Genomic DNA, 24109 nt, shown 5'->3' with positions numbered 1-24109 from the left:
GCTATAAATCATTTACATAAAGCTTCAAATGATTTTTTTTAAAAAAAGTGAAAGGACAATAAATCTACAACAAAAATATGTCAACCCATTTTCTCTTGATTTGGAAGTGGCTTTTCTTATTGCCACCTGTCTAAATGTTTTTTGCTGATTTGAAACCATTACCTACCATCCAGACCAATCTGAACCCTTCCAATCACCTGTGGCTTGGCAAAACAAAACAAAACAAACAAAAGCCCAAAATTGCCTGCTACGTGAGTAAGTCCTTGTCCTTTCTCTTTTTTTTGTAGCTGAGCCGAGCTACAGTACATGACCCTGAGACTGGAAAATTGACCACAGCACAGTACAGAGTATCTAAGAGGTAAGGGAGTAATGGAGAGAATTTTAGTCCTATTTGGACATTTTCTTTCTTGACAATCTAATTTTCATAAAACCCAAGGTGTGGTTTTTAAGACTTAGGCTTTAGGCATGACAACCATGCCTGAATTTTCATGATGGACTAATAAACAGACATGGTTATGGGGCATTAACAGAGATTTTCCTGAAGTAACTTACTAGATTTCAAAATGCCTGCTGAGACTCCAGACCCCACTTGAAAAGTGAAGTTGTATTCCCATATTGAAGTAAGAGAAGTTCCCAAAGAACCTTCATAGAAACAAGGCCTAATTGGCTTCTATAGTAAAACAAAGGTTTAAAAATCTCTGGGTCACCGGAATTGCTGTAGGTATTGAGAAATCCTTCATGCCTTGAAGGATTCCATTACAAATCCTTTCTAAGTCAATTGGTTACAAATTCTTTGCTTTTAACAACGTTTAAAGAGAATGTGCTTAAGTTATTAGCTGATCACTGAAATAATTTTTAACAGTAGATTACTGTGTAACTCATGTATAACTTAGAAGGGGGCCCACAGAAAAAGTGACATTATTCCAACAGAACTCCTTTTCCATCTACTTATTTAAGTAATGGAGATTTCTCAGCTCTCATAAAAATGAGAATATTGAAAATAACAAAAGAAGCTCCTTCCATCTCATTAGAAACATCTTAATATATTTTCACTTTTTATATTGGGTTATGATTGTTTAATCATGTTATTTAGACTAATGTGTGCTAATGATAATTGTAATAACTCATTCCAGAAGACATTATTTTTAATAATTAGACCTTTATGTTAAAGGAGTTTATAGTTTTATCAATTTATAAAAGTATTTTTGTTGTTAAGAAGTATAATGTAATAAAAGACTTTTAGGCATAGAAATGTATTTCTCTAGGACAGGGCTTTTCAACCTCAGCACTATTAACGTTTTGGATCAGATGATTGTTGTTGGGGGTTGTCATAGCTTTGTATGACGTTTAGCAGTATTGCTGGCACCCACTAGATGCCAGTAATGCCTTTCATCCCAGCTGTGACATCAAAAATGTCTCCAGACATTGCCAAATGCCCCCTGGGAGGCAGAATTCCCACCACCACCCCCAGAGACTTCACCTCTCCACCCCTGTTGAAAGCCACTATTCTAAGATAAGAATGGAATGAAAATGCAGTTCAAGGGGGGAAAAAAAAGAATGATATAAAATTTCCCAAGTACTAAAAAAACCTTCATTCGTGTATTTTTTAACTGGATCATGGTGGGCATCAAATCATTGTGGTATTTAGATTCCACTGGATATGTTAAAAAAGATCATTTTTCAGAAATTACCACTACTTCAGTGTGCCAGAATTAAATCCTTTGAAGCTATTTGATGAAAAATTTTAGTTGTCAACTAAAAAAATGTGCAGAAAGTAAGTACATAGATTTAACAACTATTTTAGGAGTTACTGGAACAAAAAAATTTTGGATATTATTGCTGTAAGTCATAGCAAAAGCAGTAGGAAGGTTGTACAGAATGCATTGTTTCCTTACTCTTTTTGGGCAAAGCTCTATGTCCTTCATATGGTAGTAACCTTCAGCATGCCCACACACATACCCTGGTTTCCTAACTGTGTGCCCCATGCTGCCTGCCCCCAGCAAACTAGAAGACATGAAGAAAACTTAACTTTTATCATACAATTTTGATTTCATGGAGACTAAGGATTTGTAGAAATTAATTTAGATAATGTTTTGATACATGATTTGTAATGCTTCTGTGCATTGTAATTAACTCTAAATTTCAGGTTAAACTTCAGCTAATTTTTCATTCTATTACAGAATCTTATTCATGTCTTAAAAAATTAACCCTTTGTCTATTTTTTAAAAAATAAGCCATTGTATATTTTATCAAAGATTATTACATGGTTTTAGGCATTTTTACTGTCATAAGGCTTGTTACTAAATTCTCCAGGCTTGGATGCTTTTAGAAAACACATAAAAGAAAATTTCATGAACTTAGTTCTTTGGAAGTCCTTTTTGGAAATTTTTTGTATATACAATGGACCTTTTGAAGAAATATCCAGCCCACAGAGTCATTGGACTCTTACCAATAAGGCAAAATAAATTACTCTTGGAAAGGTGATCTACAGACCTTTTTTCCTTAAGAGCTAAATATTTCTAAACATTTTGAGCTTATTTTTAAAAGTCTGATTTTATAGCTCTGAGAAGCAATTTTATTGGATTTTTTAGAAAGACACAACCAAATATTATATGTCAATTGAAGGCATTTAGCCAGCAGCATTAGAAGCATTGGAAGACTAACACCAGAATAAATTCACCCAATCTCAGCCAAGTATGTACAGTGTGTGTATTTGTGTTCAAAACAATCTAGTACCAATGGAATTCCATAACACACTGATATTCATATTTACTCTTAAGGAAAATTGTTCAGCAAGTCTTTTAAAAATAAAATATGCATGTTGAGAGAGAGGCCTTAATTGTTAAAGAAGGAATTTGCTCCATAAAATATCCTAAACATTTCATATTTTAGCACGTAAGTTTTTGCTGTTTTGGGAATTTATTAGCTATGTCAAGACATTTTCTATCCGTTAGTGGAATCTGAATTTTGAAGATTCCTACAAGTGAAATAAATGAGTGTTTTAGGTTTCCTTCATACATTATACCTCTGAAAAAGGCATCTCAAATGTAAAATAGAAAAATTAATGTGTACTGATGTCAGTTAACGTAGTTCCTTTTGCTGTGGGAACATCTGTATTTTGAATGGGTCAGAAGGGAATTTCAAATATCTGTATTTTGAGAAATTTCTAAGTGATCACATCATCTTCCAAGGAAGGAAAAATATGTTCCAGCAACCTAGCAAATAGAATTTTATTTGGGTAAAGTATGTGCGGAAATCCATTACCGTTTATTTACTTTATTGACTATCTCTGAACTTTTGGTAAGTCATCTCCATCCTTTGCATTATTTAAAAAAAAGCAAGACAAAACTAAGAATTTACTATAGCTTGTTAAAAGAGATGCTAGTAATTTTGGCTAAAGCAGAGAAATGGAATTTTAGTTTTGGAAAAGTAAACATTGAGTTACATGCTCTGAAAAGACAGTTTAGTTATGTGAGCTCATTAAGTCCAGTTAAAGTAATATTAAGAGATAGGCAAATAAACAATCTAGTGTGGTAGAAAAAGCTTTTTTGATTCTGGTAGGTTATTTTTAGAAGTGGTTTTCATTTTCTTACTCTAATATACAGATTTCCTATAATATGACATTTTCTTATGCTTAAGATTTAATTTACCCATGTAAATAAGGAACAAATACAATATAAAAGCTTATTAATATTTTATAGTATGGGGCAAATACAAATATCTTTGAATATTTCAGATATTTTTTAAAATTGGAGTCACTTTTAACAACATTGCCCTCTGTTAGGTTGAACAGTAGTTCTCAGATTGAGGTAACTGAAATGGACAGATCTATAGTATGATTGCATGCTTGTCCCACTAAGAAACAAAGGGCCAGGATAAATTCCCAGGCTACATGATCAGCCTTTCTTTGTTAACCATCAAACACAGAAGAATTATTGAAAGTTTGTTCTCTGTAACTGGCACTTGGAGTCCTGAATTATTTTTTGCCTTTGCAAAAAATCATGTAGTTTTTATATTAGCTAATTGCAAAATGTCAATTTTCACATGTGTTAGGTTAGAAGAGGAAGGTAGTGCAAATTGTATCACTTCCATCTTCCTTTGGAAGTTTTGTAATCTCTAAAACCTCCAAAATGATATTATCTATTTACTTGAATATGATGTCCTTATTAATATATTAGAAATATAGTCATGCAGCGTGAGAATGTTGCTCCTTACTCAAAGCATTCCAGGGGCACCTGGGTGGCTCATTCAGTTGAGTGTCCAGCTCTTGATCTCAGCTCAGGTCTTGACCTTGGGGTTGTAAGTTCAAGCCCTGTGTTGTGGGGTGTGGAGACTACTTAAAAGAAAAAAAAATAAAGCATTCCAGTGATACTATAAAAAATCATATATTAGGAGAAATGTTGAAACATTACTCTGAATGTGAAACTTAGATTTGGGGTTCCTATGATTAAGACCAAAAGGAATATAGTTTGTGTTATCTAATTAGTAATGGAAAATACTGTAACCTTATGTTCTAACTCAGTTAAAAAACACTGAGTTCTTAGAAGAAAGAACCTTGATTTCTCTTGATTTAATTTAATGCAGGAATAAGACTAAGTCTTCCAAATCCTAAAGAATAGACAGTTAATATATATTACAGTATCCTCAGTGTCTCCACTGAATTTTTGAGCAGTGTTACAACAATCTAAATTCAGGCCTAATTTCTTAGATTATCTGACAGATTAGCAGTTGGGATCCAGATGAACGAAATGTTTTAAACGTATAGAGTTCTCCAGCTAAAGACAATCCTTTTACGTTTTGGAGAGGTTTTCACGTGAAAGTCAAATTAAGTGAAATAACTTTACATGCATAAGTAGAGTTTATTTTCCTCTCTAGTGACAGTAACAGAACCACAATTAAGATAACAGTTTATTTTTTAACCTTTAATCATTAATAACTTTAACTGCTAAGCCTCAGACCTCCATTGAGATCATTTATGGTATAACAAAAAGTGCAAATTAAAACTTTTAAAAAAATCTAAACAAGATTAAAATATTTTTCCTTTAAGATTAGCAAAAATTAAAAAGATTGATACTGGCAAGTATTTTCTGAAATGGGCACTCATAAACATATGGTAGAAGTAAAAATACTTTTGGGGAGAACAGTTTGACATCATTTATCAAAATGTAAAAGTCATCTAGCAGTTCCACATCTAGGCGTTCAACCTACAGAGATATTCCCACATGTGTGCAAAGATATACAAAATTTTCATTATAGTATTATTTGTAATGGAGAAAAAGTAGAAATAACCTTATTTAGCCAGCGCTTTATTGGTAGACCTTCATGGTCATTTTGGAAGTAAAGATATTTTATTTTAAAATGAAAAGCAGGGGCGCCTGGGTGGCTCAGTGAATTGAGCATCCTACTCTTGGTTTTGGCTCAGGTCATGATGTTAGAGTCATGAGATCGAGGCCTGAGTCAGGCTGTGCCTTCGGAGCAGAGTCTGCTTGGGATTTTCTCTCTCCCTCTGTTCCTCCTGCTCGTGCTCTCATGCTTGCTCTCTCTCTCTCTCTCTCAAATAAATAAATAAATAAATAAATATTTAAAAATGAAAAAAATGGGGGTGCCTAAGTGGCTCAGTTGGTTAAGCATCTCCCTTCGACTCAGGCCATGATTTCAGTGTCCTGGGATCAAACCTCACACCGAGCTCTCTGCTCAGCGGGGAGTATGCTTCTCTCTTACTGTACCACTCTCTCTCTCTCTCAGATAAATAAATAAAATATTTTTTAAAAAATAATTTTAAAAAATGAATCAAAGCAGTAGTTAAAAAACACTGTGGAAAGGGAATGTAAAGTGATATAATTGTTAAGGAAAAGAGTTCGGTATTTCCTCAAAAAGTTAAACATAGAAGGTTACTATATGATCCAGAAATTCCACTGCTAGGTATATACCCAAAAGAATTGAGGGACTCAAGCAGGTACTTGTATACATGTTCATAACAGCATTATTCACAGTAGCTAAAATGTGGAAGCAACCCAGGTGTGCATTCATGGATGAATAGATAAATAAAATGTTGTATATCCATATAATGGAATATTATTCAGCCTTAAAAGGGAATGGAATTCTGATACATGCCACAGCATGGATGAACCTTGAGGATATTATACCAAATGAAATAAGTTGCAAAAGGACAAATATTATGTGATTCTATTTTTAGGAGGTACCTAGAATGAAAAATTCATGCAGAGAAAAAGTGGATTAGAGGTTACCAGGGGCTGGGAGGAGAGAGAAATGGCAAATTATTGTGTAATGGGTACAGCGTGTCTGGGATGATGAGAAGTTCTGGAAATAGTGGTGATCATTGCACAACTTTGTGAATGCTATTGAATTTTACACTTAAAAAGGGTTAAATGGTAAATTGTATGTTACGTATTTTTTACCACAATATTTTTTTAAAAAAACTGAGGTAGTGCTGTATGTATTGATTTGGAAAGATGTCAGAAGTATTTTCAGGGGGAAAAAGTGAATGTGTATATTGATGTGGGAGATTGGAAGGTGAGTAGATTCCTATTTTTTAAAAAATTTTCTCTGTATATTTGTTTATACACTAAGAGAAATGTTGAGAGGCTATGTACCTATTTGTTACAATGTACAGTTTACCTGTGAGGAGTGGGACTAGGAAAGAGACTTTGTATACTTTTGTATTGTTTGACATTTTTATAAGTATTTCTTTTTTAAAATAGCTTTATTGGGAAATAAACCCTATAATTCATTGGTTTAAAATGTACAATTAAGTTGCTTTTGGTATATCTAGAGTCGTGTGTCCATCACCACAATGAATTTCATTTTATTTTTTAAAAGATTTTATTTATTTGAGAGAGAGAGTGCGAGAGAGAACACAAACAGTGGAGAAGGAGAAGCAGGCTGTCCGTTGAGCAGGGAGCTGATGGGGGCTCAATCCCAACACCTTGGGATCATGACCTGAGCCAAAGGCAACCGCTTAACCGAGTGAGCCACCCAGGCGCCCCTCACCACAATGAATTTTAGAACATTTTCATTACCTGACAGAGAAATTCTGCACTCTTTAGCAATAACTACCCGATCCTCAAGTCACGCCCCCCGCCCCCCCAGCCTTGGGTGACCACTAAGCTACTTTCTGTCTTTATGGGTTTGTCTGTTCTGGATATTTTTAAAAAGATTTTATTTATCAATATGAGAGAGAGAGAGAATGCATACGCACGAGTAGGGGGATGGGCAAAGGGAGAGGGACAAGCAGACTCCCTGTTATGCACAGAGCCCAATGCAGGGCTTAATCCCAGGATTCTGAGACCATGATTGGAGCTGAAGTCAGATGCTTAACTGACTGAGCCACCCAGGTGCCCCTGGATGGATATTACATATAAATGAAATAATATAATATGTGGCCTTTTGTATCTGGCTTCTTTTACTTGCCATATTTGCAAGGTTCATTGATGTTGATATATGTATCTGTACTTCATTCCTTTTCATGGCTGAACAATATTGTATGGATATACCACATTTTATCTTTTATTCATCTGTTGATAGACAGCTGGGTTGTTTCTACTTTTTGGCTATTATGCATAATGCTGCTCTGAACATTCATGTACAAGTTTTTATGTGAACATAAGTTTAAATTTCTCTTGGGTATATACCTAGGAGTGAAATTGCTGGGTCATATGGTAACTCTATATTTATCTGTTTGAGGAACTGCCAAACTTTTCCAAAGTGGCAGCACCATTTTACAATCCTACCAGCAACATATGGGTTATTCCAGTTTCTTCCCCTCATCAACACTTGTTACTGTCTGTCTTTTTGTTGATTATAGCCATCCCAGTAGGGGTGTTGTGCTATCTCAGTGTGGTTTTGATTTGCATTTCCCCAGTGGCTAATGATGTTGAGCATCTTTCCATGTGCTTTTTTTTTTTTTTAAAGATTTTATTTATTTATTTGACAGAGATAGAGACAGCCAGCGAGAGAGGGAACACAAGCAGGGAGAGTGAGAGAGGAAGAAGCAGGCTCCTAGCAGAGGAGCCTGATGTGGGGCTCGATCCCATAACGCCGGGATCACGCCCTGAGCTGAAGGCAGACGCCTAACCGCTGTGCCACCCAGGCGCCCCTTTCCATGTGCTTATTGGCCATTTGTATATTTTCTTTGGAGACTGGATCCTTTTCCCATTTTTAAATTGATTTGTCTTTAGTGATAATAGTTCTTTATATATCATAGATACAAGTCCTTATCAGACATTTGATTTGCAGAAATTTTCTTCCATTCTCCAAGTTGTCTTTTCGCTTTCTTGATGGTGTCCTTTGAAACACAAAATTTTTTATTTTGATGATACCCAGTTTATTTTGTTGTTGTTGCTTGTACTTCTGATGTCATAGCTGATGTCATAGCTAAACTGGTGTCTAATTTAAGATCACAAAGATTTACACTTGCAGTTTTTTCTAAGAGTTTTATAATTTTAGCTTTTACATTTAGGTCTTTAATCCCTTTTGAGTTCTTTTTTTTTTTTTTTATGATAAGAGGTGGAGAGCACAACTTCTTTCTTTTGCATGTGGTTATCCATTGTCCCAAGACTGTCGAATATAACATTTCTTGCTTTTATAGATAATGCATATATGTGTGTGTGTGTAGGCTCCACACCCAGCATAGAACCCAGCACCAGGCTTGAACTCACAAGCTTGAATTCAGGACCTGAGCTGAGATCAAGAGTTGGATGCTTAACTGACAGAGTCACCCAGATGCCCCACATTTCTTGCTTTTATAATTTTAGAAGTGTAAAGTGAAAGATTGGAATGGTAATTTGCTAGAGTAACAAAAGTAAAGGTGTTCTTGGTAACAGGAAACTTTAGGCTGAAGAGTAAGCATTGTCAAAGAAAAGATTAAAGATAAAAAGAGAGGCAATAATGATAAATTGAGTTAGAACTTCTTTCGCCCAATTCTGACTGAGCTCCTAGTAGAACTTGTAGCTAATGTAGTGTGTCAGTGTACCTGTCTTCCCGGCTGGCAACAATTTGACTTAGAAAGGGGAGGTTCAAAAGCATAGAGAAAAGATCCAGTCTCTGTAAGGCTAAAGGATGATGCTTCTACCAAAGTATAAGAGAAAAGGTAGGAATAGATGCTTGTGATAAGAGGGAAGGAAGTTGAAGGTAACAGAAGTAGGAGACGGGTTCTCTGTGGGTGATAGGTTCCAGGATGGAATAGGAACAATTCTCAAGATGCATCTAGTTTGAATTTTTTTTTAAGACATTTATTTTGAGAGAGAGAGAGAGCATGCACGAGCAGGGGGGAGGGGCAGAGGGAGAAGGAGAGAGAATCTCCAGCAGACTCGGTGGTGAGAACGGAGCCCAACGCAGGGCTTGAACTCACAACACTGAGATCACAACCTGAGCCAAAACCTAGAGTGGATGCTTAACCAACTGCGCCACCCAGATGCCCCTGAAATGTTAATAGAACACTTGCCAATCTTGTGTTGCAGTTATCTATAAAAATCAAGTCAGTAGTTTGTGGATTATAAAGTTCAAAAATCTATCAAATTGTTGCCAGCCAGAAAGATAAGTACACTGACAGAGGAACTCAGAACTGGGAGAAATAAGTTCTTAGTATATTTATCTGCTACACCCTTTATAACAGTAAAATTCTTGGATCCTTCCTATTTCTGCTACACTGAGGAATTCTCAGCCAGTCCACATAAATTTGCAGGGAATCACCAGATAAGTAATTATGGTAAAATAGAATAAATCTTGGATTAGTTCTGAGAAGTCTTTACGATTCATTCATTTCTTCATTCAGCAAATATTTATTGAGCATCTGCTATATGCCAGGCACTGTAATAGGTTCTGCAGATATAGTGGTGAGCAAAACCAGGCAGAATTTATACGTATTTGGGACTAGTGGTTGAATGAAGACATCTTATATTAATCAAAGAATAAATTAATATATAATTAGTGTGATAAGTGCTACAAAGTAAGATATATAGTACTATAAAAACATTAGGGCAGCTGCCTTCTCCACTTCCAGGGGCACGGAGGTAGTCTCTGCCCAATGTGCTGCAGCTGCTCTGAGATGAATGGTTCTGGGGGTACAGCTGCTGCCACCCTCCACCCTCTGGACCAACGGTGATTCCCATAGTAGCATCTAGCAGGTGCCTACCAAAGTCACTGTGGTCTTGTTATATATTGAAAGTACTACAAGCATGGTTGCTTTTGTGAAGAGCATCTTGTTTCCTTATATCAGAGAAAATGTTAAGAATTAACTGCAGAGAAGAATACTTCTTCCCTCTTAGAGGAAAGAAGAGGAGTGCCAGCAGGACCTCAGTCCTTTGCGGTAACAGGCCGAAGAGGATTCCCATCGGGATAGGGTATTTTGACCTCTGCAACATCTGGGAATGGGGTGGATGATCTGCAAGAGATGATCCAGGCTGCGGTAGATAATGTGTGCTGGCAGAGATCTCTGGGTGCAAAGACCATGGCACTGACAGAAATGCAAGGCTTCTGTGGAAGGCAGCCTTTTACAGCTGGGAGAGTAAGAGCGGCATTCACTGAATATGTCGTTCCAGCAGCTAGGAAGTGGAGAGAGGCTGGAACGAGGGTGTCTCTCTATTCCTCGGGGAGGGTAGGGGCACAGAAACTATGACGTGTGCATTCTACAGAGGAAGGTGTTCTTGAGCTTGTGGTTAGTTTCTTTGATGCCAAGGTTGGGCATAAGTAGTGAGTTACTGAAAGACTGCAAGCAGCATTGAATGCTCAGTCAACAACCACCTGTTTTTGGTACATTAGAAGCTCGTGCTGCTGATGAAGTGGGCTGGCCTCTAGCTGTGGTGGTGGGACATGGCTAGGTGGAGTTCAGAAACGATGAAAATCATTTAGCAAATTGCTTGTCCTCTTTGACCTAGAAAAGGATTTTAGTTTGTTGTCTATTTTAATGTTTAAAAGTAGCTTACTTTAAAAGCACATACATACACACATATATGTAGGCAAATACGTATATGCTCAGATTACCTTCCACAGGTGCATGAGTGATAAAAATCTCCATTCAGTGAAATTAAAACTTATTTTAAAATATATTTCTGTGAAAGTTGTTTGAAACTATAACACCCCTACTGAGGGCAAAGTATAGTTGATAGAAAAAAAGAAACTATTAACAGATCAAATGTGCCGTGTATCAGGTCATATACCAAAATGGAAAGCTAGTTTTGAGCGGTATATCAGAAGCCTTGCTATTTTAAAAACTGAAAGTGTTTCAAAGTCTTATTCTTTTTTTTTTTTTTAAGATTTTATTTATTTGAGAGAGAGAGCACAAGCAGGGGAGTAGTAGGCAGAGGGAGAGGGAGAAGCAGACTCCCTGCTGAGCAAGGAGGCCGATGCAGGACTCTGAGATCATGACCTGAGCCAAAGGCAGACACTTAACCAACTGAGTTACCCAGGTGCCCCTAATCCTGTCAATTCTTATCGTTATAGATTTTATAGCAGCTTTTCTGACAGCTTCTTAGCATAGTTTGAGAAAGTATGTTATTTACTATTTTTAAAATGATTTTACTGAAATCAATCCATCAGATCAAGAAGAGTCCTATAGGGGCTCCTGGGTGGCACAGCGGTTAAGCGTCTGCCTTCGGCTCAGGGCGTGATCCCAGCGTCATGGGATCGAGCCCCACATCAGGCTCCTCTGCTATGAGCCTGCTTCTTCCTCTCCCACTCCCCCTGCTTGTGTTCCCCCTCTCGCTGGCTGTCTCTATCTCTGTCAAATAAATAAATAAAATCTTAAAAAAAAAAAAGAGTCCTATATATTTTCTTTTGAAATGGGTGTGAGAAATGTCAATTTTCTAACAGTATTATTTATCCCAGTTCAGTTTTTTTTTTTTTAAAGATTTTATTGCTTTGACAGAGAGATAGCACAAGTAGGCAGAGTGGCAAGCAGGAGGAGAGGGAGAAGCAGGCTCTCTGCTGAGCAGGGAGCCCAACATGGGGCTGGATCATGACCTGAGCTGAAGGCAGATGCTTAATTGACTGAGTTACCCAGGCGCCCCTATCCTGGTTCAGTTCTAATAGCATGTCAATTTAATGTTGTGATTAGTAAAAACTTCTTTGTCCCCCTTCTTCCTTTTCCTCTTATTAGAATAAAAATTAAGTAGTTTTGATAGGGAGGAGTCAAGGAAGGCTTCTTTGAAGAAGAGATGACTAAATTGATAATCCAAAGTCTGATCTTTGCAAAGTGAAAAAGAAGAATATTCTGGGCAGAGAGAAGAGCACGTGCACTAGCCTTGGGGTTAGATGGAACATGTTCCTGAAGAAGTGATGCTGGGGCACCTGGAGAGAGACAGAATATGGTGGGAGAGGCTATAAGGGAGACCAAAGCCGAGCAACCAGAGACTGAAGGAATCCTGGAGAATGAGTGAGTGAGGAGTTGTTTCAAGAAGGATGAACATTCAAATGTTACTAAAAGAGCAAGTACAATGAAAATTAGAAAACTCTTGTTAGATTTAGTAGCACAGTAGTTATGGGTGATATTAGCAAGAGCAGTTTTCATGGAGTGGTAAGTGAATGAAGCTAGATTGGAATGGATTAAGAAACGAAGAGTTGGGCCTCTTGGCTGGCTCAGTTGGTAGAACATATGACTCTTGATCTTGGGGTTGTAAATTCAAGCCCTACAATGGGTATAGAGATTACTTAAAAATAAAATCTTAAAAAAGAAATGAAGAGTCTGTGGAAAAAGTTGCCTTGCAGAGGGAGGAGAAAGAGGTTGGTAGCTGGAGGAAGACAGGGCCTTGAGGGAAAGAATTTTTTAAAAGATTTTATTTATATGAGAGGTTTTATTTGAGGGGGGAGGGGCAGAGGGACAAGCAGACTCCTTGCTGAGCAGGGAGACCGATGCAGGGCTTGATTCCAGGACCCTGGGATCATGACCTGAGCTCGACGACAGACACTCAACCGACTGAGCCACCCAGGGACCCAATGTTTGTTTATTTAAGGAAGAGGAGACTTAAGCTCAGTTAAAAGCTGTGGGAAGAATTGAGAAGGACAGTTGATTATGTAAGAGAGAAAAGGGCCAATCAATGATTTATGCTTCCTAAAATGTCAGAAAATTATAGAATCTAAGGCAGAGGATTAGCCTTAGATGATGAAGAGAAATCTCCTCTTTGGAACGGGAATGAAGGAACAGGATGACCTAAAAGGAACAGACAGATGCAAACATAGGTGGATTGTATGGTTTCTGTTTTCTCTGAAGTAGGGGATTTGTACTGAGAGAATAGGGAAGCTGAGGTGGGTTGGGGTTCACAGGAGAAGAAGGAGTAGGAGTAAAGGCCCATTTGAAGTTGGTGTTCATGAATTATCAGTAGAAGACATTTGTCCTATTTCTTGACTTTCTCCAGTAGGGTTTGTTGACACAGATATAAGCTTAGAGAAAAAAATTCATTGAGGATAATATTTTTGCCAGACAGTTTAACTTAGGCATTTAGCAAGAATGGTGTTGAAATGATGGATCAAGGAATCAGAGGTTGATGAGAGAAGTAAAGAAAGAAAAAGGCTGGGGCGCCTGGGTGGCACAGCGGTTAAGCGTCTGCCTTCGGCTCAGGGCGTGATCCCGGCGTTATGGGATCGAGCCCCACGTCAGGCTCCTGGGCTATGAGCCTGCTTCTTCCTCTCTCACTCCCCCTGCTTGTGTTCCCTCTCTCTGGCTGTCTCTTTCTCTGTCGAATAAATAAATAAAATCTTTAAAAAAAAAAAAAAAAAGAAAGAAAAAGGCTGATAGACGAGGAAAAAAGCATATGCAAAGGAGATAGCTTAATTTGGGGTGACTTTTTTTATTTAGCTATAGTTCCATTACCATAAAATTCATTCCTTTGAAGTGTGTAATTCAGTGGTTTACAGTCTTTTTAGTTGTGCAACCTTTACCATTATCTAATTTCCGAACATTCCCATCACCCCGAAAAGAAAGCCTGTACTTATTGGCAGTGACTCCCCATTTCCTCCTTCCTCTGGCAACCACTGACCTACTTTCTGTATCTGTTGATTTGCCTATTCTGGGTATTTCCTATAAATGGAATCATAATATGTGGTCTTTTGTATCTTGCTTACTTAACATAATGTTTTCAAGGTTCATCCATGTTGTGGCATGTATCAGTACCCAATTCCTTTTCATGGCACAATAATCCATCATAGGGATGTATCACATTTTATGTATCTACCCATCAGTTGGTGAATATTTGGATTATTTCTACTTTTTGGCCATTATTAATAATGCTGCTATGAACATTCATGTACAAGTTTTTGTTTGAACTTATTTCTCCTGGGTATATACCTGGAAGTGGAATTGCTGAGTCATATGGTAACTGTATGTTTAAAAATTTGAGGAACTGCCAAACTGTTTTCCAAAGTGTCTGTACCATTTTTACATTCCTACTAGCAATGTATGAGGGTTCTGATTTCTTCACATTCTCACCAGCATCTGTTATTGTCCATCTTTTCATTTTGTTTTGTTTTGTTTTGTTTTGAGCCCAACCTATTAGGGCTTGAACTGAAGACCCTGAGATCAGGCCCTGAGCTAGGAGTTGAACACTTAACCAACTAAGCCACCCAGGTGCCCTCGTCCATACGTTTTTATTATAGTCCTCCTACTGGGTGTGTTTTGGTACCTTTTAAAAACTTTTCATTTATGTAAGAAATACATGAATTTTTTTTTTAAGATTTATTTATTTTAGAGAGAAAGAGTGTGTGAGCAGGGGAAGGGGCAAAGGGAGAGGGAGAGAGTGAGTCCCAAGCAGACTCCCCACTGAGCACGGAGCCCAAGACAGGGCTCAGTCTCACAACCCTGAGATCATGACCTGAGCTGAAATCAAGAGTCAGATGCTTAACCGACTGAGCCACCCCAGTGCCCCTACATGATTTTTTGTTCTTATAAAATATTTACACTATATAAATCAGGTTAAAAACCCAAAGCCCTATGACCTCCACCCCAGTCAGTTCCTATATACCTTCTGTAAAAAGAAAAATGGTTTTCAGTTTGGTATGTATTTTTACAGAATTTTAAAAAATTCTCAATGTAATAGCCCTATATAGCCTTCTTACATTAATCCAACTGTTTTCAAAGAAACTCTGAAATAAATGAATTTTTTCTAACCTTTAACTCTAAAATGTAACATTTAAAAACAAATACAGCATTGTTTAGTAAAAATCGTATCAAACAAGCCAACTAAATGCCTATACATAATGGTTTATTGTCCCATATATTATGGCTTTTAAAATGATAGCTATTAGTCTTTATGTATTAAAACATTATAAGTAATATTTTCTTCTTGTTCTTAGTGCCTGGCTGTCTGGCTATGAAAACCCTGTGGTGTCTCGAATTAATATGAGAATACAAGATCTAACAGGACTAGATGTTTCCACAGCAGAGGAATTACAGGTAGGTAATCACATTGTCCTTAAACTATATGCTATCACAGTATTTCTTTACACTTTTTCAAAGGATGCTTCAGATGCGATTTCCTAAGATTATACAGGCACTGGATAGGTATTGCAGGAGAGTTTGGGACCCTAAAAGTGAATATGCAAGCTGAAACCAGCAAACTGATCTCAATAATCAATGGGAAAAATTAGGATTAGTCTGTGATCTCTAAAATTCCTATACAAAACATTAAAAACTCTTACTGTTAACTATAAATTTGTAGGGAAATGAACAACATGTAACAATATTTATTAAGCATGCTATAATTTTTTGTCATTCCTAACTAAACCTCTCAGGTAACCAGGGGCAGTTTTGTTTTTTTTTAATGTGTTTTTTTTTTCCTCTTTTCTATTGAGATAGAACTCACATACCATAAAATTTACCCTGGTTTTATTATATGCACATGGTTATGCAGCTATCACCATTATCTAATTATAAGACTATTTCATTACTTCAAAAACTTTAAGCAGTCACTCTCCATTCCCTCTCCTAATGCCCCAGGCAACTACTAATCTTCTTTCTGTTTATGAAATTGCCTTTTCTAGATATTTCGTATAAATGGAATAGTACAATATGTGGCCTACTGTATCTGGCTTATATCAGTTAACATAATGTTTCCAGTGTATCAGCACTTTATTCTTTTTTCATACCTGAGTAATATTCCATTGTTTGGATGTACCACAACTTCATGTATCTGTCAGCTGAAGGATATTTGGGTTGTTTTCACTTTTTGACTATAATGACTAATGTGGCTATGAACTTTGTGTACAAGCTTTTGCACAAACATTTAAATTTCATTTAAATTTTAAAATATATGGAATTGCTGAGTCATGTGGTAACTTTAACATTTGAGGAATTGCCAAACTATTTTCCAAAATGGCTACACGATTTTATAATTCCATTGGTAGTGTATGAGGATCACAGTTTTTCACATCCTTGTCAACACTTGTTCTTGTCCGATTTTTTTTCTCATTATAATTTTCATTTGCATTTCCCTGATGGCTAATGATGTTCGGCATCTTTTCATGTGCATATTTGCCATTTATTTCTTTGAAAAAATTTTTGTTCAAATCCTTTGTTTCTTAATTGGGTTGTTTGTGTTTTTATTGTTGAGTTGTAAGTGTTCTTTTTACATTCTGGATAGAGGAGCATTATCAGATATATGGTTTGCAAATATTTTCTCCCATTCTGTAGGTCGTCTTTCATTTTCTTGATAGTGCCCTTTGGCACAAAATTTTTAATTTTAATGAAGTCTGATAGGTCTTTTTTTGTTTTTTGGCTTTGGGTTTTTTTAGTTGCTTATGCTTTCTTTTTCTTTTCTTTCTATTTCTTTTCTATTTCTTTTCTTTCTTACTAAATTCCAGTATAGTAGTTAACATACAATTTTATATTAGTCTCAGAAGTACAATATAGTGATTCAGCAGTTTTGTACATTACTCAGTGCTCATTGTAACAAGTGTACTCTTAATCCCTATCATCTATTTCACCCATCCCCACCACCCATCTCCTATCTGGTAACCATCGGATTGTTCTCTATAGTTAAGTCTGTTTTTTGGTTTCTTTTTCCTTTGTTTGTTTGTTTCTTAAATTCCACATATGAGTGAAATCATATGGTATTTGTCTTTCTCTGACTTATTTCATTGAGCATTATCCTCTCTAGATCCATCCATGTTGCAAATGTCTAGATTTCATTTTTTTGTGGCTGAGTAATATTTCATTGTGTTTATATACCATGACTTTATCCATTCATCTATCAATGAATACTTGAGTTGCTTCTAAAATTTGGCTGTTGTAAATAATGCAGTAAATGTAGGGGTGCATATGTCTTTTTGAATTAGTGTTTTTACATTCTGGAATTACTGGATCATATGGTAATTCTATTTTTAATTTTTTGAGGAACTATCATATTGTTTTCTACAGTGACTGCACCAATTTACCTTCCCACCCAACAGTGTACAGGGGTCCCTTTTTCTCCACAACCTTGCCAACACCTGTTGTTTCTTGCATTTTTGATTTTAGCCATTCTGACTGGTGTGAGCTTATAGCTCATGTGGTTTTGATTTACATTTCTGTGATGATGAATGAGGTTGAGCATATTTTCATGTGTCTGTTGGCCATCTGTATGTCATCTTTGGAGAAATGTGTGTTCATGTCTTATGCCCATTTTTAAATTGGATTATTTATGTTTTGGGTATTGAGTTCTTTTGTATTTTAGATAAGTTCTTTTATATAAGTTCTTTTATATTTTGGATACCAACCCTTTATCAGATATGTCGTTTGTAAGTATCTTCTCCCATTCTGTAGCTTGCCTTTTAGTTTTGTGATTGTTCCCTTTGCTGTGCAGAGGCTTTTTATCTTGATGTAGTCCCCGTAGTTTATTTTTGCTTTTGTTTCCATTGCCACAAGAGATATGTCTAGAAAAATGTTGCTACAGCCAATGTCAGGGAAATTACTGCCTGTTCTCTCTGCTAGGATTTTTTATGGTTTCAGGTATCACATTGGTTCTTTAATCCATTTCAAGTTTATGTTTGTGTGTGGTATAAGCAAGTGGTTCAGTTTCATTCTTTTGCATGTTGCTGTCCAGTTTTCCCAATACCATTTGTTAAAGAGACTGTCTTTCCCATTGCATAGTCTTGCCTCCTTAGTCAAAGATTTATTTTAACCATATAATTGTGGTTTTATTTCTGGGTTTTCTATTTTATTCTCTTAATCTACATGTGTATTTTTGTGCCAGTACCATACTGTTTTGTTTACTATAGCTTTGTAGTATATCTTGATATGTGGGATTGTGATACCTCCAGTTTTGTTCTTCTTTTTAAGATTGCTTTGGCTAGGGGCACCTGGGTGGCTCAGTCAGTTAAGCGTCTGCCTTCGCCTCAGGCCATGATCCCAGAGTCTGGGAACAAGCCCCGAGTCTGGCTCCCTGCTTGGCAGAGGATCTGCTTCTCCCTCTGCCCCTTCCCCCTGCTTGTGCTCTTTCTCACTCCCTCTCTCTCAAAATAAATAAAATCTTTAAAAAAAGATTGCTTTGGCTATTGGAGGTATTTTGTGGTTCCATACAAATTTTTGTATTCATTGTTCTAGTTCTGTAAAAATTATTGTTGGTATTTTGATAGGGATTGCATTAAATCTGTAGATTGCTTTGGGCAGTATGGACATTTTAACAGTATTTGTTCTTCCAATTCATGAGCATGGAATATCTTTCCATTTCAGTTTCTTTCATCAGTGTTTTATAGTCATTTTCAATTCCTTTTGCCAGTGTTCTGTAGTTTTCTGAGTATAGGTGTTTCATCTCCTTTGTTGGGTTCGTTCCTAGATATTCTATTATTTTTGGTTAAATTGTAAACTGGATTCTTTTCCTAATTTCTTTCTGCTACTTCATTAGAGTGTATAGAAATGCAAATGGATTTCTGTATATTGATTTTGTATCCTGTGACCTTACTGAATTATCAGTTCAGGGAGTTTTTTTGGTGAAGTCTATAGGGTTTTCTATGTATAGTATCATGTCATCTGCAAATAATGAAAGTTTTATTTCTTCCTTACCAATTTGAATGCTATTTCTTTTTCTTGTTTGATTGCTGTGGCTACAGCACCCAGTACTATGTTGAATAAAAGTGTTAAGAATGGACATCCTTGTCTTCTTCCTGACGTTAGGGGAAAAGCTCTGTTTTTCATAATTGAGTATGATAATAGCTGTTGGTTTTTCATACATGGCCTTTATCATGTTACCATGTTCCCTTTAACCCTGTTTTGTTGAAGGTTTGTATCATGAATGAATGTTGTACTTTGTGAAAGACTTTTCTGAATCTACTGAAATAATCACATGGTTTTTATCCTTTCTCTTATTGATATGACATATCACAGTGATTGTTTTGCAAATATTGAACCACGCTTGCATACCAGGAATAAATCCCACTTGATTGTGGTGAATCAGTTGTATTTTTTTTAAAGATTTATTTATGTTGAGAGAGAGAGAGAGAACAAGAGGAGGGGCAGAAGAATAGGGGGAGAGAGAATTCTCAGACTCCCCCTAAGCACAGAGCCCAACATGGGACTCAGTCCCTGGACTCTGAGATCATGACCTGAGCTGAAAGCAAGAGCTGGCCACTCACTGAGCCACCCAGGTGCCCCATGTTGAATGAGTTTTTTAATGTATTGTTGAACTTGGTTTGCTAATATTTTGTTGAAGATTTTTGTGTTCATCAGAGATATTGGCCTGTAGTTTTCTTTTCGTGTAGTGTCTTATCTGGTTTTGGTATCAGGGTAATGTTGGCCTCATAGAATGTGTTTGGAAGCTTTCCTTCCTCTTCTGTTTTTGGAATAGTTTGGGAAGAATAGGTATAACTCTTCTTTAAGTATTTTATAGAATTTACCTGTGAAGCCATCTACTCTTGGACATTTGTTTGTTGTAAGCTTTTGATTACTGACTCAAATTCATTGCCAAATCAGTCTCTATTTTTTGTTTTTTCCTGATTTGGTTCTAGGAGGTTAATATGTTTCAAGGAGCTTACCCATTTCTTCTAGGTTGTCCAATTTGTTGGCATATAATTTTTCATATTGTCTTAGAATTCTTTGTATTTCTGTGGTGTCGATTGTTATTTCTCCTCTTTCATTTCTGTTTTTATTTGAGTCCTCTTTTTTTTTTGAAGAGTCTGGCTAGAGGCTTATCAATTTCGTTGATCTTTTCAGAGAATCAGCTCCTGGTTTCATTCATATATTCAGTTTTTGTAGTTTCTATTTCATTTATTTCTGCTCTAATCGTTACTACTTCTTCCTACTGGTTTGGGGTTTTGTTTGTTCTTTTTCTAGCTCTCTTAGGTGTAAGGTTAGGTTGTGTATAAGATTTTTTCTAGTTTTTGAGGTAGGCGTGTGTTGCTATAAACTTCCTTTCTAAGACAGCTTTTGCTGCATCCAAAGATTTTGGACCGTTTTCATTTGTTTCAATGTATTTTTTTTTTAAAGATTTTATTTATTTATTTGACAGAGATAGAGACAGCCAGCGAGAGAGGGAACACAAGCAGGGGGAGTGGGAGAGGAAGAAGCAGGCTTATAGCCGAGGAGCCTGATGTGGGGCTCGATCCCATAATGCCGGGACCACGCCCTGAGCCGAAGGCAGACGCCCAACCGCTGCGCCACCCAGGCACCCCTCATTTGTTTCAATGTATTTTTTTTAATTGATTTCTTGGTTGACCCATTCATTGTTTAGTAAATTCATTATTTAACCTCCATGTATTTGTGTTCTTCCCAGATTTTTTTCTTGTGGTTGCTTTCTAGTTTCACAGCATTGTGGCCAAAAAAGATATTTGGTATGACTTTAAACTTTACTTTGTTGAGACTTGTTTTGTGACCTAATGTGTAATCTATTCTGGAGAGTGGTCCATGTGCACTTGAATGTATATTCTGCTGTTTTAGGATGGAATGTTCTGAGTATATCTATTAGATTGATCTGGTCCAGTGTGTCATCCAAAGCCACTCTTTTCTTATTGATTTTTTTGTTTGAATGATCTATCCATTGATGTGAGTGTTAAAGTCCCCTAGTATTATTGAATTATTATCAATTATTTCCTTTATGGTTTTTTTTTTTTTTTTAAGATTTTATTTATTTATTTGACAGAGATAGAGACAGCCAGCGAGAGAGGGAACACAAGCAGGGGGAATGGGAGAGAAAGAAGCAGGCTCACAGCAGAGGAGCCTGACGTGGGGCTCGATCCCATAACGCCGGGATCACGCCCCGAGCCGAAGGCAGACTCCCAACCGCTGTGCCACCCAGGCGCCCCTATGGTTTTTTTTTTTTAAGATTTATTTATTAGAGAGAGTGAGCGAGAGAGAGCAGGAACGAGATGAGGGCTCAGTCCTGCCTAACTCCAAGATCATAACCTGAGCTGAAGGCAGACGCTTAACCCACTGAGCCATGCAGGCACCCCCTTTATGTTCGTTATTAGCTGTTTTATGTATTTGGGTGCTCCCATGTTGGGTTCATAAATATTTACAATTGTGATATCTTCTTATTGGATTGTCCCCTGTATGATTATATAGTGTCTTTGTCTTTTGTTACAGTCTTTGTTTTCAAATCTGTTTTGCCCAATATAAGGAGTGCTATCCTGGCTTTCTTTTCTCTTCCACTTGCATGATAAATGCTTTTCCTTCCCTTCACTTACAATCTGCATGTGTCTTGTAGGCAGCATATAGATGTGTCTTGCTTTTTTTATCCATTTTGTCACCCTGTTTTTTGGAGCTCTTATTAGTCCATTTACATTCAAAATAATTATTGACAGGTATGTACTTATTGCCATTTTGTTACTTGTTTTATGGTTGCTTTTGTAGTTCTTCCTTTTTTCTGTTCTCTCATGCTTTGCTGGCTTTCTTTAGTGATACACTTGAATTCCTTTATTTTTTTTTGCATATCTATTACCAGTTTTTGATTTGTGGCTATCATGAGGTTTATATATAATATCATATGCATATAGCAGTCTATATTAAGAAGATGGTCAGTTAAGTTTGCATCCATTCTAAAATCATTACATTTTTACTCCTCTACCCACCACATTTTGGGTATATGGTGTCATACTGTACATCCTTTTATTTTGTGAAACCCTTGACTGATTTTTATACATATGCTTAATTTTATTGCTTTTTTGCTTCCTACTCCTTTTACTCCTGCTTATGGTCTTTCCTTTCCACTCAGAGTCTCCCTTTAACATTTCTTATCGGGCTGGTTTAGTGATCATGAATTCCTTTACCTTGTTTGTCTGGAAACTATCTCTCCTTTTATTGTGAATGATAGCCTTGCTGGATAGAGTATTCTTGGCTGCAGGGTTTTTTGTTGTTGTTGTTGTTGTTCTTTTAGAACTTTGAATATATCCTGGCACTCCTTACTGGCCTACAAAGGCTCTGCTGAAAAATATGTTGGTAGCCTTATGGGGTTTCCCTTTTTATGTAACGATTTTCTCTTGCAGCTTTTAAAATTTGCTGTCACTACTTTCTGACATTTTAATTACTATGTGTCTTGGTGTAGACCTTCATGTTGATTTTGTTGGGGGTTCTCTGTACCTCCTGGAGCTAGATTTCTGTTTCCTTCCCCAGATATGGGAACTTTTCAGCTGTTATTATTTTTTTCAGTAAATTTTCTGCTTCCTTTTCTTTCTCTTTTCCTTCCAGAATCTGTATAATGCAATTACTACTATATTTGATGGTGTCACTGAGTTCTCTTAGTCTATTTTCATTTATCTTTTTTTTCTCTTTCCTGTTGAACTTTATTGCTCTCCATTACTCTGTCCCTCGGGTCACTGATCTGTTCTACTTCCTCTGTTCTATTTATTCCCTCTAGTGTTATTGAGTTGTTCATCTCTGACTGGTTCTTTTTTACGTTTTCTGTCTCTTTGTTGAGGTCCTTTACTTTGTTCTTAAGTCCAGTGAGTATCTTTATGACTATTACTTTAAATTCTGTAGCAGGTATATTACTTACCTCTGTTTCACTTAAGTCTGTCGAAGTTTTGTCCTCGTCTTTCAGTTTGGGACATACTCCTTTGTCCCTTATTTTGTCTAACTCTGTGTCTGTGTGTCAGGTAAGTCAGCTATGTCTTCTGCTCTTGAAAGTAGTGGCTTTATGAAGAAGAGTTCCTGCAGTGCAAAGCTCCCTGTTCTCCAGAACCCAGTGCTTCAGGGGTATCTCCTCTATATGATGCACGCACCCTACTGTGCGGCTGAGCCATGTTTGCTTTTAGTCCAGTCATCTGCAATGGCTCTCCTTGCCTGTTGTGAGCAGGTTTTGGTCCCTGTGTTGTTAGTGGGCCAGTCTGGGGCCACCGTGGCCTTAAGTCAGATCAGACATTTGCCAAAGATGCAGTAGCACCAAACTGCAGGGTACTTTCCCTGTGTTGTGTCCTGAGAAGCTTTTGTTGGTGGGTGGGGTCTGCAGTCAGACCAGCCCCCCCCCCCCACTGGGCCACAGTCTGACGGGTGTGTGTATTTATCTTCACTTCTCCCCAGGCAGGAGTCTCTTTGGAGTGGTGGAGGCCCCTCCCAGGGCTACTTGCACACTGCTAGGCTTGTGGCACTGCTTTGGATGGACTCTGGCTAAAAGTGTATTGGAGAGAGCTGGGGCTCATGGTGCTAGCAAGATCTGCACTGGTTTGCTGTGGGAGAGGGCGTACAGCTCCTGGGAAAACTTCTGTCCAGGCTGGAACTGGGGGGGGGGGTCCATAGAAGAGATCAGGGAAGGAGGAGGTGTGCTGTTAGTAAGGTTCATGCAGGTCTGCTCTATGGGGGACCTGAAGCTGCCTGGGATGGAGAGGGCGTGTCTGCAGAAGAAAGGTGAGGCAGGGCTCTCACTGTTAGCAGGGGAGTGTTCTGCTGCCCTGGTTCCCACACGTACCTGTATATCTAGGCTGGGGGAACAAGGGAGGGAAATGGCACCTTCTAGCTCTTTTGTTCCTAGAGAAGTGTCCCCAAAATCCCTGTTCTTCCAGCACATGCTCTGAGATTAGTAAATAAATCTCCTTCCTGTATACCCCAGGCGTTTTTCAAACTGCCTCTTCTGTGCTGTATCTCATCTGGGCTTTTCGTTGCATTGTCTATTTAAGGGCAGGGATTCAGTTTCTTCTAGCCCTCCAGCTCCCAGAGCTGCTTGCTGATTTTTAAAGTTCCAGGTGTTAAGGCCCACTG

General features: G+C 37.4%; 1 protein-coding gene and 1 pseudogene across 3 annotated transcripts in view; both read left to right on the top strand.

The window, feature by feature from the left end:
- The window catches only part of P4HA1 (prolyl 4-hydroxylase subunit alpha 1), a 94443-nt gene that overhangs the window by 58905 nt on the left and 11429 nt on the right, over window positions 1–24109 (top strand). For 2 of the 3 annotated variants that reach the window (XM_002920407.4, XM_034662673.1), the window contains 2 exons: window positions 288–358; window positions 15304–15403. In XM_002920407.4, the coding sequence (XP_002920453.1) occupies window positions 288–358; window positions 15304–15403 (171 nt within the window). The remainder of the gene's footprint in view (window positions 1–287; window positions 359–15303; window positions 15404–24109) is intronic. The other variant, XM_011226452.3, reaches the window with a different exon arrangement.
- On the top strand, window positions 7311–11642 carry LOC100480680 (annotated as a pseudogene).

The sequence above is a fragment of the Ailuropoda melanoleuca genome, chromosome 6 (assembly GCF_002007445.2).
Source record: "Ailuropoda melanoleuca isolate Jingjing chromosome 6, ASM200744v2, whole genome shotgun sequence".
NCBI classification, from domain to species: Eukaryota; Metazoa; Chordata; class Mammalia; order Carnivora; family Ursidae; genus Ailuropoda; species Ailuropoda melanoleuca.
This window is presented reverse-complemented; position numbering and strand designations above follow the sequence as displayed.